We start from the raw sequence: 16,332 nt of genomic DNA, 5'->3' as shown, positions 1-16,332 counted from the left end.
CGCCTCACAGCAAGAAGGTCCTGGGTTCGAGCCCCGGGGCCGGCGAGGGCCTTTCTGTGCGGAGTTTGCATGTTCTCCCCGTGTCCGCGTGGGTTTCCTCCGGGTGCTCCGGTTTCCCCCACAGTCCAAAGACATGCAGGTTAGGTTAACTGGTGACTCTAAATTGAGCGTAGGTGTGAATGTGAGTGTGAATGGTTGTCTGTGTCTATGTGTCAGCCCTGTGATGACCTGGCGACTTGTCCAGGGTGTACCCCGCCTTTCGCCCGTAGTCAGCTGGGATAGGCTCCAGCTTGCCTGCGACCCTGTAGAAGGATAAAGCGGCTAGAGATAATGAATGAATGAATGAATGAATGAAAACAAAGTATGCACCGATCAGCCATAACATGAAAACCACCTGCCTAATATTGTGTAGGTTCCCTTTGTGTCGCCAAAACAGCTTTGAGCCATTGAGGCCTGGACTCCACAAGAACACTGAGGGTGTGCTGTGGAATCTGGCACCAAGTCAAGTCAAGTCAGTTTATTTGTATATCACTTTTAACAACAGACATTGTCACAAAGCAGCTTTACAGAAAAATAAAGACTTTAAACATATGAGCTAATTTTTATCCCTAATAAATATCTTTATCCCTGATGAGCAAGCCTGTGGTGATGGTGGTGAGGAAAAACTTCCTCAGACGGCACGAGGAAGAAACCATGAGAGGAACCAGACTCAAAAGGGAACTCCTCCTCATCTGGGTGATAACAGATAGCATGATCATAAATAACTTGCTTCTATAACTGCGTCCTATATAGTCGCAAAGTACAACAGTGTAACCAGGAAATTCATTATAGTTTTAACATGAAGTCTATTTTGTTGAAGTTATAAACTGTTCAATAATGGAGACTTGAGTGCAAAACTGCTCATGGCAACTGCAGTTCTATAGGTATCATGCAGAGGTGGACAAAGTACCCAACTTCATTGCTTAAGTCAGAGTACAGATCCCACTGGTCAAATGTTACTCCGATACAAGTGAAAGTTGTCCAGTCAATTTTTTTACTTAAGTTAAAGTACTGAAGTGCTTGCTTTTAAAAATACTTAAGTATTAAAAGTACATTGTCTGTCAACACATTGTTGTATTATTGCCACAACGCTTACAAAACCTAACGCCGTTACCTAAGACAGAAATGTGAATTCACAAAATGAACGCATGCTGTGCCATCATGGTGGTTTAACGTTAAGCTAGCTAGTCAGTGAAACTCCAGCTGACATGCTAGCAAACTCTTTTCAAACTCAAAATCATATTGGGTAGCTAACACTACTAGAAAAGAAAGATTTCTACATTGTTTATTTGGCAAGATTATGCTAAAACACATTTCTGAAAGGACTTCAGATAAGTTAACGTTATTCATGTTAGCGTAACTCCATTTTTACATGCTAACTAAGAGTGTGCAAGTTAACTACCTATGTGTTAACATTAGCCATGGACAAGGCTACGGCAACTTGGTGGGCAAATCCATAGGAAGTCATTTGACTAACCAGACTGCATAGCTATTGCAATGTTATCCCTAGCTCTAAAAGCACCGACAACTTCGTTGCAAGCCTTCTCTTGGAATAAAACGTTTACATACCGTACCTCAATATGCTTCCGCAGGTTGGATGGCGAGTTTTTGTAGGCCATGATATGGTTTGTTTTTGGCAAACAAAGCAAACATTTAAAACGAAATGAATCTTTAATCCTTTCAGAAAACTGAAGCATGGGTTCTTATTAAAACCATGAGTGTGTGTGTGTTCCCCAGAAGAACTGCCTCCTTCCATTCTGCCATCAACTGATTGTGTTCAAATAATGCTGCAGAGAAATCATTGTACTTGATTTTATACAGTCTGTGGATGTGACCCTAGTGATTACTGGTAGGCTGTCTCAGTGTAGCTTATGAAAAAAAAACAATCACGTTTTAAAAAAGAAAAGAAAAAACATCTACTTTCAAAGCCGCTTCATAGTAATGAGTACCGAGGACCTTGATAGAAATGTAGTGGAGTAAAAAGTACGATATTTGTCTTTCAAATGTAGTGAAGTCAAAGTCATAAATTTCCAAAAAAAAATAATACTCAAGTAAAGTACAGCTACTCAAAAAGTGTACTTAAGTACAGTACTCAAGTAAATGTACTTCATTACTGTCCACCTCTGGTCATAATAGCAATTGTAATCCTCAGCCATCATAACAAAACTGTAAGTGTCCAGAGCCATCTTTCAAGTGCATCTTTCGACTGTCCATATGGGGCCGTCCTCCACAGAAGTGAAGTGATGACCAAGACATTAGCAGAAGATCTTTTTAAGTACTGTACATTTTGGATCTACCATTTTTGAGATGCTCAGACCCAGTCGTCTAGCCATCACAATTTGGCCCTTGTCAAAGTCGCTCTGATCCTTATCCTTGCCCATTTTTCCTGCTTCGAACACGTCAACTTTGACAACTGACTGTTCACTTGCTGCCTAATATATCCCACCCCTTTTCAAGTACCATCATAACAAGATAATCAATGTTATTCACTTCACCTGTCAGTGGATTTAATGTTATGGCTGATCGGTGTATATTTCCACATGATCACACATGTGATAGTGTATGTTTTGGACTAAGGACATCCCTGATAAAGTTGCCTCCTGTTTATTTTTAGAGGTTGAAAGTGCAGGTGGGAGAGTCAGACGTGCAGATAAACAAGTTAAGAGAAGACATTTGGTTTCCATGAAGAGGGGGTGGGTTTGGGAGTGGAAATCAAGGTCACTTAGGCCCTGTCCACATGGCAACGGATTCAGGTGACTCCGATACAATTGTTTATTGTTTAGGCCTGGCATCCACATGGCACCAGCGTTTTGGGTGCCCAAAACGCAATCTTTTTGAAAACGGGTTCCAGAGTGGAAAGATCTGGCAACGTTGCCGTTGTGAAGTCGTCTGGATGAGTAGAACGGATTTGTTTATGATGACGTCACAACCACATGACTGTGAGTGCTTCACGCCGGGTAGAAGTGTAATGAACTCGATGCGAGTTGTCAACAAATCCTATAACTTGGTTCATGAAACGCGCTTACAAAATATTTTCACTGTGAATATTTATTGTGTAATGGTGCAAAGTGAGAGAGAGAGAGAGAGAGAGAGAGAGAGAGAGAGAGAGAGACTCTGCCCTTAGGGCAGAGTCAATCCCGCCAGCAAAAATAGGGAAAAAAAGGAGCGATCTCACCTCTTCAGATGTTGGTTTAAGTCCGACAATACATTCCTCAAAAAGGGCCTAGAAGAGCAAATTAATCCATCAACGTGTAGCATTCAATTTATTCCGGACCATTAAAGACGCCGCCTTCCGCATAGAATCATACGTCATCCTCGTCGCCATATTGGATAGGTCAAAGCAGAGAATAAAGATTCATGTGCTGCGTTTAACTGTACCAACAGGTTTACCGTCCAAACGAGATCACATGGGATTACCTTTCACAGGTGAGAAACAACAAATTAATCCATCAACGTGTAGCATTCAATTTATTCCGGACCATTAAAGACGCCGCCTTCCGCGTAGAATCATACGTCATCCTCGCCGCCATATTGGATAGGTCAAAGCGGAGAATAAAGATTAGCTGCGTTTAACTGTACCAACAGGTTTGCCGTCCAAACGAGATCACATGGGATTACCTTTCACAGGTGAGACTGGAAAAATACTTTTCATTGTATTTGGTCATTATAATGTAATTTTACAAACAGATTTTCCTGACTTTGTGGCTAATATGAAGTCTCACGCATAATAGTTTATGCGCATGCGTCCTTACTTCTTCTATTGTTCTGGTGTCTCCGAAGGGACCGTCTTACAGCGCCCCTAGAGGTGTGGCATGTGTATTGCATCGTTTTCAGCAAGCGTTGCGTTGCCATATGGACCTGATATTTTACTGATCGTTGCCCATTTGGACGCGATATATTTTTAAATAACATCTCATTGCCGTTGTCGTGTGGATGTAGCCTTAGAAAGAAAGAAAGAGTATCTCAGAAACTGTTGATATCCTTGGGTGTTCACACCCAATACCACACAAAAAAGGTTGCGAAAACAAAAAAACATTCTCTGAGCAGCGCTTCAGCATCTATTCAGCGCTTCAGAAACACTTTGTTGATGAGAGAAGCCAGAAGAGTATGACGAGAGTGTTTTGAGTTGAAAAGAAGGCTACAGAAAGTCAAATAACCACTGTTTACAACCTTGATGAGCAATGAAAACGCTATCTTAGAATGCACAACATGTTGAACCTTGAGATGGATGAGCTACAACAGCAGAAGACCACATCAGGTTCTACTCCGGTTCGCCAAGAACAGAAATCTGTATTAAATCTGCATTAAATACAGCATGATCAAGTACCTGTTAGCTTAATGGTCATTAAGCAACATTTTTATTTACATTTATATACAACTTTTAGTTGTGCAGGTGTCCATTCTGACACGTAAATTCTGAGCTGAAAGAAACTGCAATGTAGTGCAGGAGTAATGTGCATCAGTTAGATACTGGATTTGTGATGGACTTATTATAATATACAGTACCAGTCAAAAGTCTGGACACGCCTATTCTTTCATAGATTGTTCTGTATTTTGACTATTTTCTACATTGTAGAAAGGGAAAGTGTACAAGACAGTAGTAAGAGCAGCGATGTTGTACGGTTTGGAGACAGTGGCACTGACAAAAAGACAGGAAGCTGAATTGGAAGTAGCAGAGTTGAAGATGCTGAGATTCTCACTGGGAGTGACAAAGTTGGGCAGGATTAGAAATGAGTATATTAGAGGGACAGCACATGTAGGACAGCTTGGAGACGAAGTAAGAGAGGTGAGACTGAGATGGTTTGGACATGTACAGGAGAGAGATCCAGGGTATACTGGGAGAAGAATGCTGGAGATGGAGTTACCAGGTAGAAGGAAAAGATGAAGAGCAAAGATGAGATTTATGGATGTGGTGAAGGAGGACATGAGGACAGTTGGTGCTACAGAAAAAGATATGGAGGGACATTATCCGCTGAGGCAATCCCTAACAGGAACAGCCGAAAGAAGAAGAAGAACAACAACAACAACAAGTGTTGCCAGGCAAAGCAAACCTTGCCCAGTAGCACTTATGATGAATATGAAGGAAGATATCATGAAAAAAATAGGTACCCTATGTGTACATGTGGCTACTGCTTATAAATAAAATTGTTTTCTGATCCCATGTCCATACAGTAAATATAGCATATATATTTATTCTATGAGGCAGTAGCCACAAAAATGAAGTGTAATCCAAAAATGAACAATTAAAAAAAATCACAGAAGTAAAATATGCCAAGTGTCTGTACTTTATATTATTCTACCCTTCCCTCTTACAGTTTTCAAAACTGAAACCTCCGAACCAAGGCTGACATACACATGCTGTCGGCATGACCCAAACTCTTATTTCCTGGAAATGGCCCGGTGCTAGAGCTCAATGGAACGCACTTTCCCTCTGTAATAAGCATAAACATGTCTGAAAGTGATTTCTTTGGTCTAGTCCATTTATTTCAAATGGTGAACCGAATTGTATACATTCACCGGCCATTTTAATCGGAACACGTGTATGCACATATGCAGTGAGCGACTGTTACACTCTTACATTATTACAACACGATGACGTAGTGCCTAGCGCCTCTATATAAGGCAGTAGCCACAACAAAAGTGATTTTGACCTTTTTGGTGACCTTGACAGGATGACCCTCAAAATGTTGGAGGTTCTATTTGAGACCAATGCCCATCTATCCTGAAAGTTTCATGAAGCTTGATCCAGCTGTTTTCATGTAATATTGTTAACAATAAAACAAAGAAACCCAACCGAAAACAATATCTTGCCCCCTGATGGACTCTGTCCTGGGCGAGGTAACAATACTGAAGACATCAAAACTACGAAATAACATCTCATCTCATTATCTCTAGCCGCTTTATCCTGTTCTACAGGGTCGCAAGTAAGCTGGAGCCTATCCCAGCTGACTACGGGCGAAAGGCAGGGTACACCCTGGACAAGTTGCCAGGTCATCACAGGGCTGACACATAGACACAGACAACCATTCACACTCACATTCACACCTACGGTCAATTTAGAGTCACCAGTTAACCTAACCTGCATGTCTTTGGACTGTGGGGGAAACCGGAGCACCCGGAGGAAACCCACGCGGACACGGGGAGAACATGCAAACTCCACACAGAAAGGCCCTCGCCGGCCACGGGGCTCGAACCCGGACCTTCTTGCTGTGAGGCGACAGTGCTAACCACTACACCACCGTGCCGCCATGAAATAACATATGGAATATATATAGAATTATGTGGTAAACAAAGTGTTAAAAAACAAAATGTTTCATGTTTTAGATTCTTCAAAGTAGCCAGCATTTACCTTGATGACACTTTGCACACTATTAGCATTATCTTAACCAGCTTCATGAGTCACCTGGAATGTTTTTCAATTAACAGGTGCCTCGTCAAAAGTTAATTAGTGCAATTTCTTGCCTTCTTAATGACTTTGAGATCAAACCGTAAATAGTAAATGATAAAAATACAGTGAATAGCCCTGTAACACAACTGTAGTAATCTATATTATATCAAGAACCTCTCAACTAAGTAAAAATAAATGACATCCATCATTACTTTAAGACATGAAGTGACCTTTTAATTAATGAAATAAAGAAAAAGCATTGAATTAGAAAGTGTGTCCAAAGTTTTGACTGGTACTTTAGGTAGCGTCCTATAGGGGGAATATGATGGAGAAAAACTAGTAAATGACTGCCCCTGATATAGTGCACTATATAGTAAATAGGGAACAAATTCAAACACTGCAATGGGCTCTAAAGGAGAGTCTCTAGCAGATGGTAATTGTTACCCATGAAGCAAACTGCTGTGTTACAGACTGCCGGAGCGCTGTGGTCAGGTTGTAGTACTCAGAGCTGTGATGAACTTGATGAGCAGCCCACAGGATATTAAGTTCTACAAAACACACACACACACACACGAATTATGCGTTTTCACCAAACACATGTCAGAACACCTAACTGTGAATGACAGAGGAGAGAAAATGCAAAGTCAAAATGTATCCACTTCTGCTTTTGTGTTTGCTTTGGACAGAAACTCTGTCTTTGCTGCCCATTGGGTAAAAGAGTAAAACGAGCCAGTTCTTAGTCTTGCCACTGCAATGTAATAAGCTTTGGTGAAGGGTACAAAAGCAAGTGCTCAGTTGCAACACACCAGTTTATATTCACTATTTTGCAGTGGTTTCCGCAACATTAATCTCTCTGATTTGGCCCTCATTCTTGGATCCACAGAATCACGCCTGCTAAGTTTCAAAGGATCTTATGAGCTGTCCCCAGACCACCCAGACGGCTCCGTGATGCTTTAACACTGCACAAGGGGCTGTGAAAAGACGTTTAACTGAAATTAAATTGCTTTTGTACTAAAACTAAAAAGATCACAGACGTATCCCTGGGAAAGAACACTGTGAGTGCGTACTGTAACTGTACCTCCTTCCAAAGCATAGCAAGTTTTACAGAATTATATTAATCAAGACGTTTTGGAGATTCCGCTTTGAGCTGTTCATCTCGTTCCATTCAGAAATGAGTCATTTCTATGGCAATACACACAAAGCCAAAATGGATACCTTGATCCCTGTGATGATGCAGGGTGTATGGGTTCTATTTCCAGAGAAGGACAAAACAAAGAATCCTTACGGGTGCTAGATGAAACTTGGCATAAGGTTCTGTATAATCATGAACTTTATTTATCTTCATGTCACAGTGTCTGGTTTACTTACTTTCAGGAAAACTATTGGATAAAATTAAACAATCACTGACACAAGAAATAGCCTGGCACAGTGAGTAGCTTTTCTACCACACAGCTCCAGGGTCCCTGGTTCGATCCTGAGCTCAGTTTACCATCTGTGTGGATTTTTGTGTTCTTTTGTCCATATTGGCTTCCTCTGGGTTCTCCAGGTTTCCTTTCCTCTAGCAAAAAACATGCCAGTGTTGAATTAGCTATCCTAAACTTGCCCCTTTGTGAATGTATGTACATAGTGCACTGTGATTGTCTGGTCTCCAATCTAGGCTGTATTTCTGTCTCATGTCTCACGTTCCTGGGATAGGCTCGGGATCTACCATAACCCTGAGTAGGACAAAGCAGTTACTGAAGAAGAATGAATGAACTACTGTGGATCACCATCATCCAGCCATTCAGGAGAAAGAGGTGTCTGTACTTGCCCATTAATTCAGAAAGGTCCACCTCATGTGTTTTCAGGGTGTGGTTTCAGAGGAATACTGGTGGGAGGGTTATATTTGTTTGAGTTTTGCTTTCAAAACATTAAGCATCACTAAAATCACTGACTGTACCGTTAAATTAAGTTAAATCCTAGCATAGTACTCTGTTTACTTAAATAAAGTCGTTACCATTTTTTTCAGTTGTTTGTTTATCATATGAAGTCACCCATTGTTGTCTTAGACAATTACAGAAACAGGGAATGACTGTAATTCCGACATGATGTAGACCAAGTTAGTTTACAAGCTCTAGTGTTCATGGTAGTTGTTGTCAGTGCAGTCCTTTAAAGACATTGTGCTGCACTGGAGGAGTAATACTTTACCATCATGATTCAGTAACAATATTTTAATTACTTGCAAACTTTCTAGCACCAGGTCGATGAAGCAAAATCAGAAACTTTAAGTTTGGTTCTAACTGAAAAATAGGACATTGGTATTAAATCACTTGTGCTGAAATTAACTTTGGGCACTGAAAAGAGTTCCACTGAAATAAAAGAGACAGCGCCAAAACAATGAAATTGCTACCTAACAAATAAGATGATATTGAAAAGTACTGACATTGTAAAATGACTGAAAAAGGCGAACATGAAAAGACAAAAGAAAGATCCATCCATCAATCCATTATCTGTACAGGGTCACAGGCAAGCTGGAGCCTATCCTAGCTGACTGTGGGCGAGAGGCCGGGTACACCCTGGACAAGTCACCAGGTCATCACAGGGCTGACACATCGATACAAACAACCGTTCACACCTACAGTCAATTTAGAGCCACCAATTAGCCTAACCTGCATGTCTTTGGACTGTGGGGAGCAAACCCACACAGGCACAGGGAGAACATGCAAACTCCACACAGAAAGGCCTGCGTCTGCCACCGGGATCGAACCCAGGACCTTCTTGCTGTGAGGTGACAGTGTTAACCACTACACCACAGTGCCACCCAAAGAAAAGATTGTCAGTGAAAAGTACATCAGAATAAACAAATAAAAAATAGCCCCTCAAAATTAACATAAATAGGGGGCATCGTGGCTCAGGTGGATAAGGCGCCATCCCATAAATCTGGGGACCCGGGTTCGATTCCGGCCTGAGGTCATTTCCTGATCCCTCCCCGTCTCTCTCTCCCGCTCATTTCCTGTCTCTACACTGTCCTATCCAATAAAAATAAAGGTGAAAAAAGCCCCCAAAAAATCTCATCTCATTATCTCTAGCCGCTTTATCCTGTTCTACAGGGTCGCAGGCAAGCTGGAGCCTATCCCAGCTGACTACGGGCGAAAGGCGGGGTACACCCTGGACAAGTCGCCAAGTCATCACAGGGCTGACACATAGACACAGACAACCATTCACATTCACACCTATGATCAATTTAGAGTCACCAGTTAACCTAACCTGCATGTCTTTGGACTGTGGGGGAAACCGGAGCACCCGGAGGAAACCCACGCGGACACGGGGAGAACATGCAAACTCCGCACAGAAAGGCCCTCGCCAGCCACGGGGCTCGAACCCGGACCTTCTTGCTGTGAGGTGACAGTGTTAACCACTACACCACAGTGCCACCCGCCCAAAAAAATATCTTTAAAAAAAATTTAACATAAATAATAATATTACAAAAATTACGGTCAAAAAGGATCAGGTTTGTTCCATTTGTTCTTTATTGGAAGCTTGGATTTTTTTTAATTATTATTATTATTTAATTTCAGTGGCTCTCTTTTCATTGCCCAAAGTTAATTTCAACACAAGTGTTTCACTGCTCTATTTTTTCAGTTGTTGTTTTTTTTTTTATCTACAGTATGCAGATTTATTTATTTTTTTTCAATATGAGAATTAAAGTCTCTGATTTAACTCCATGCAGTTCTGCCAGCACAAAATATCAACGCACAGTCTTGGAAAAAGTGTATGTGATATTGTTGATGTCGAACACGTTTTAAATATCACCTTCACTATTAACAGTGTCAGAATAAGACATGAGAAGCTCAGCTTCAACATAAGCTCCATCGAAAAGGTGAGCTGGTAGAGTTTGCTGCACTCCAGCTGAACAAACAGAGAGTTGTGAGGGCGTAAGAATAACTCTCTCCTCTCCTTCTGCCCTCCAGCAGCCAGCGGCACTGAGCCAAGATGTCAGAATCACCTGGATGAAGCCAAGACGAGCAGCCGGAGTGCATGAGCTCTGGGGAGAGCAGCGCAGTTTCCATTCAGAAAATTTCATCAGGCCATTGATGCTGAGCCACCAGGCCGCTATAGTCAAGGCTACATATGGTGCTTCAAGTTAAGATCATGTGTTTGTGTCTGTGCGTTTCACTAAAATGATATGAAAGGGAAATGTGAATTTAAAAAAAAAGAAGAAGCTGGTGAAAATTTGGCACTGTCTGCAGCGTTGAGTGTTTTGATTGATTGCACTGACTTCCTCCTAAAATGCCGAATGATCATTACACCTGGTCCTAGTCATGTTGACGAATATATGTGCTGCACTCATCTAGCACTCCAAGTCATTAACAAAGTGACAGACTAATCAAAAGCTATTACATTATACTTTCCACCTCCTGCTTCTGTCATGTGTCAGATGAATGTGCTATCACAAAAGTACACACTGGCAAATAATCCAACCATTGTTTGATAGTGTACGAGTCCTCGGTTTCCCCTCACGGGGTGGAAGAGAAGAAGATTGATGCCGTGTGTCACTGGTAGGAAGTGTGTACAGCTAGGCCTCATTGCAATCCGTATCCTTGTGCGCGGGGCTCGGCTGGACACTGCATAGTTTGGCAGCCTGTATTCAGAAGGGAGGCACTTTAATGATGAGAACTCATGCCACAGAAAAGCGTTTCCCACCGAACCCCAGCACTGAGGCCTGCACATTTACCGTACACTGTCGCTTCTTGGACAGTGAGAGCAAGCATGGAAGCTGCATACCACTGCATGGATTCCTAAATGGACCAACAAAAAATAGTCATGAAAGGTGAAAAGTGATTTTGCAACAGAACATGTTTGGTTTTGCAGTTACATAGTTTCTAAGAGTTTGATTTTCTGTTGTGTTTTTGTAAAGTGTCATTGTGTAACTCAGAAACAGCTTATGGGTATAATTTACAATTTTTACAAACCTTGCAAAAATTGTTTGCTGTATTAACATTATTAAATTAAGAAAGAAGATATTTGAAAATAGGGTGGCACAATGGTGTATTAGTTAGCACTGTCACCTCACAGCAAGAAGGTTCGGGTTTGAGCCCAGTGGCCGGTGAGGGCCTTTCTGTGCGGAGTTTGCATGTTCTCCCCGTGTCCGCGTGGGTTTCCTCCGGGTGCTCCGGTTTCCCCCACAGTCCAAAGACATGCAGGTTAGGTTAACTAGTGACTCTAAATTGACCGTAGGTGTGAATGTGAGTGTGAATGGTTGTTTGTGTTAGTGTGTCAGCCCTGCAATAACCTGGCGACTTGTCTAGGGTGTACCCCGCCTCTCGCCCATAGTCAGCTGGGATAGGCTCCGGCTTGCCTGCGACCCTGTAGAACAGGATAAGCAGCGACAGATAATGGATGGATGGATGGATGGATGGAAGGATATTTGAAAATGCATATTATTTGTAGCCAATGTACTCAATACCAATACCTAACTAGCCGATTAGCTTTAATTATGTATTAGTTGGCATAATTGTAGCTAACTTGCTTTCAGGCATGGCTGTTAGTTTACAAAACCAGCCAAATATACTCCTGGCTTACACAATATTCTAATGCTAACTAGCATACTCTCAAACATAGTTACTGGTTCACATAATATAAAATCCTGCTGTTATCTAGGTTTCTGTTCAAGCTGAATACTCTCTAAGGGTGATGATACACGGGGCAACTTTTTGGGCAATGTTGCCGAGCAATGTTGCTGGGCAATTGCGTTTTGACTCTTTTCTATTGAGATTGGGCAACATTGTTTCTTTCTGAATGGTTTTGATAATCTCTGGCAACTTTTTGAGATAAGCCAATCAGAACGCGAGTATCGAGTCATGTGACCTCCGGTGAGGTTCGGATCAGAAATTTCAAACAAATATGGCGGCCGCTCAGTGTCAGTGGAGTGAAGAGATGGAGAGACTCCTCATCTGTTTTTACGCCGGTAAGTTGTTATTTTAATATTCTATATGGAGGAATTTACCTCACCAAAGCTCTAAAAAACAACAGACAGCTTGATTAAATGGTCACAGCAAAAATTAAGACATCGATTTTTTTTAGCTAACTGTAAACTGCCGTTGCTAACTGTTGTTGCCCATTGTTAGTTGCCCTGAAAAGTTGCCCTGTGTCTCACCTAGTTGCCCGTTGCCAGCAACATTGCTCGGCAACATTGCCCAAAAAGTTGCCCCGTGTATCATCACCCTAACACTATATAACTCTCTAATTTTAGCTAATTTAATTACTTGCCCACTGGATTATGAAATATAATATCCTAAGGCTAGCTAGCTTGATTTCAGACTTGACTACTGGTTTACCGAATACAATAATCTAATATTGCGGCGCATGCTACCAAACTTGGCTTCTGATTTACACAATATAATAATGAGTCTAATGTAACTCTTAAGAAAATTCACTGTTTCATTCTGGTTATATTATGGGATTTCATGGTAGCCATAGCAGCAGGGTTTTTTTTTCTATAGTACACTATATTGTCCAATTAGAACCAAGCACTGTCTAACTATCTACCCAGAAATAAACAGTATTGCTTTAAACCTATCTTTTAATTAAATCATGCTGCTCTTTGCAAAAAGCCCCTTCCTTTCTCAGTGACAGATGGTGGCTTTAAGGTTGTTGTTTTTTTAAAGAAGCACCATCATCACCCTGACAGATTTACAACCTTTACATGATATAGACTCATTGGCAACTTTATTAGGAACATCCATCCACCTGCTGTTTGATGCAGTTCTCTAATCAGCCAATCCCATGACAGCAGCACAATGCATACAATCATGCAGATAGAAATCAAGACCTTCAGTTAATGTTCATGTGAAACATCAGAAAGGGAAAAATTGTGATCTCTGTGACTTTCACTGTGGCATGGGTGTTGGTTTGAGCCAGATGGACTGGTTTGAGTATTTCAGAAACTGCTGATCTCCTGGGGTTTTCACCCACAACAGTCTCTAGAGTTTACACAGAATGGTGCGAAAAATAAAAAACACTGAGTGAGCGACAGTTCTGTGGGTGGAAACAAACACCTTATTGATAAGAGAGATCAGAGGAAAATAGCCAGATTGGTTCAAGCTGCCAGGAAGGATATAGTACAGTGGTGCTTGAAAGTTTGTGAACCTTTTAGAATTTTCTATATTTCTGCATAAATATGACCTAAAACATCATCAGATTTTCACACAAGTCCTAAAAGTAGATAAAGAGAACCCAGTTAAACAAATGAGACAAAAATATTATACTTGGTCATTTATTTATTGAGGAAAATGATCCAATATTACATATCTGTGAGTGGCAAAAGTATGTGAACCTCTAGGATTAGCAGTTGATTTGAAGGTGAAATTAGAGTCAGGTGTTTTCAATCAATGGGATGACAATCAGGTGCAAGTGGGCGCCCTGTTTTATTTAAAGAACAGGGATCTATCAAAGTCTGATCTTCACAACTCATGTTTGTGGAAGTGTATCATTAGATTAGATTAGATAGAACTTTATTGATCCCTTTGGGAGGGTTCCCTCAGGGAAATTTAAATTCCAGCAGCATCATTACAGGATAAACAGAGAATAGAAAATAGAGAAAACCTTCTAGATAAATTAAATTAAATTAAGTATTTACATATACAAATATAAAAAAGAATAAGATATGGGGGAAAAGTCCAGCAGGAGAGGTATTGCACATTATATTGCACATTTATATTGCACATTGTCTAGTATTGCTTTTTGTCAGGCTAGGCTACTGCTCCTTCCTGTCCTCTTGTAACCCCCCCCCCCCCCCCCCCAGAGGGGAGTTGTACAGTCTGATGGTGTGAGGGACAAAGGAGTTTTTAAGTCTGTTTGTCCTGCACTTGGGAAGGAGCATTCTGTCACTGAACAGGCTCCTCTGGTTGCTGATGACGGTGTGCAGAGGGTGATTGGCATCGTCCATGATGGCACGAACAAAGGAGATTTCTGAGGACCTCAGAAAAAGTGTTGTTGATGCTCATCAGGCTGGAAAAGTTTACAAAACCATCTCTAAAGAGTTTGGACTCCACCAATCCACAGTCAGACAGATTGTGTACAAATGAAGGAAATTCAAGACCACTGTTATCCTCCCCAGGAGTGGTCGACCAACAAAGATCACTCCAAGAGCAAGGCGTGTAATAGTCGGCGACGTCACAAAGGACCCCAGGGTAACTTCTAAGCAACTGAAGGCCTCTCTCACATTAGCTCATGTTAATTTTCATGAGTCCACCATCAGGAGAACACTGAACAACAATGGTGTGCATGGCAGGGTTGCAAGGAGAAAGCCACTGCTCTCCAAAAAGAACATTGCTGTTCGTCTGCAGTTTGCTAAAGATCACGTGGACAAGCCAGAAGGCTATTGGAAAAATGTTTTGTGGACGGGTGAGACCAAAATAGAACTTTTTGGTTTTAATGAAAAGTGTTATGTTTGGAGAAAGGAAAACACTGCACAGGCCAGGATGGCTTGCCATCATTGATGGAACAATGAATTCTGAATTACACCAGCAAATTCGTAAGGAAAATGTCAGGATATCTGTCCATGAACTGAATCTCAAGAGAAGGTGGGTCATGCAGCAAGACAACAACCCTAAGCACACAAGTCATTCTACCAAAAATGGTTAAAGAAGAATAAAGTTAATGTTTTGGAATGGCCAAGTCAAAGTCCTGACCTTAATCCAATCGAAATGTTGTGGAAGGACCTGAAGCGAGCAGTTCATGTGAGGAAACCCACCAACATCCCAGAGTTGAAGCTGTTCTGTATGGAGGAATGGGCTAAAATTCCTCCAAGCCGGTGTGCAGGACTGATCAACAGTTACCAGAAACGTTTAGTTGCAGTTATTGCTGCACAAGGGGGTCACACCAGATACTGAAAGCAAAGGTTCACATACTTTTGCCACTCACAGATATGTAATATTGGATCATTTTCCTCAATAAATAAATGACCAAGTATAATATTTTTGTCTCATTTGTTTAACTGGGTTCTCTTTATCTACTTTTAGGACTTGTGTGAAAATCTGATGATGTTTTCGGTCATATTTATGCAGAAATATAGAAAATTCTAAAGGGTTCACAAAATTTCAAGCACCACTGTAACTCATATAATCACTCTTTACAACCGTGGTGATCAGAAAAGGATTTCAGCATGCAACAGCAGAAGACCACATTGGGTTCCACTCCTGCCAGCCAAGAACAGCAGTCTTAGAATCAAGAACAAGTTTCTATTAAAGTGGCCGGGGAGTGTACATAGGATTAGACCTAACTAGATTGTAGAATTTTTCACAGAGTTTTTAATGGAGGGTTTACTTCCAAGTATACTTTCAAGCCAATATGTCATTAGCGTTCAAGTATATGCCTCTAAATTACAGTAAGTTTACTTAGAAATATACATTTTGTCCCTTTTATTTCAAACAAAGTCTTGAACTAGGACACGGATATCTCATCTCATCTCATCTCATCTCATCTCATCTCATCTCATCTCATCTCATTATGTCTAGCCGCTTTATCCTGCTCTACAGGGTCGCAGGCAAGCTGGAGCCTATCCCAGCTGACTACGGGCGAAAGGCGGGGTACACCCTGGACAAGTCGCCAGGTCATCACAGGGCTGACACATAGACACAGACAACCATTCACACTCACATTCACACCTACGGTCAATTTAGAGTCACCAGTTAACCTAACCTGCATGTCTTTGGACTGTGGGGGAAACCGGAGCACCCGGAGGAAACCCACGCGGACATGGGGAGAACATGCAAACTCCGCACAGAAAGGCCCTCGCCGGCCACGGGGCTCAAACCCAGACCTTCTTGCTGTGAGGCGACAGCGCTAACCACTACACCACCGTGCTGCCCGGATACGGATATCTGTATAGTAAACTTCAATGTACTGTGTACTTAATGCACTTA

The 16,332-nt window shown here is 41.5% G+C and overlaps 1 protein-coding gene across 1 annotated transcript in view; it reads right to left on the bottom strand.

Moving 5' to 3' along the window:
* agmo (alkylglycerol monooxygenase) overlaps positions 1–16,332 on the bottom strand; it is a 110,519-nt gene that overhangs the window by 50,595 nt on the left and 43,592 nt on the right. The window contains 1 exon segment of the mRNA XM_060898144.1: positions 6,872–6,975. Within this exon segment, the coding sequence (XP_060754127.1) occupies positions 6,872–6,975 (104 nt within the window).

This window comes from Neoarius graeffei, chromosome 17 (genome assembly GCF_027579695.1).
Source record: "Neoarius graeffei isolate fNeoGra1 chromosome 17, fNeoGra1.pri, whole genome shotgun sequence".
In the NCBI taxonomy this organism is placed as follows: Eukaryota; Metazoa; Chordata; class Actinopteri; order Siluriformes; family Ariidae; genus Neoarius; species Neoarius graeffei.
The sequence above is the reverse complement of the archived record's forward strand: the minus strand, read 5'-3'. Positions and strand labels throughout refer to the sequence as shown.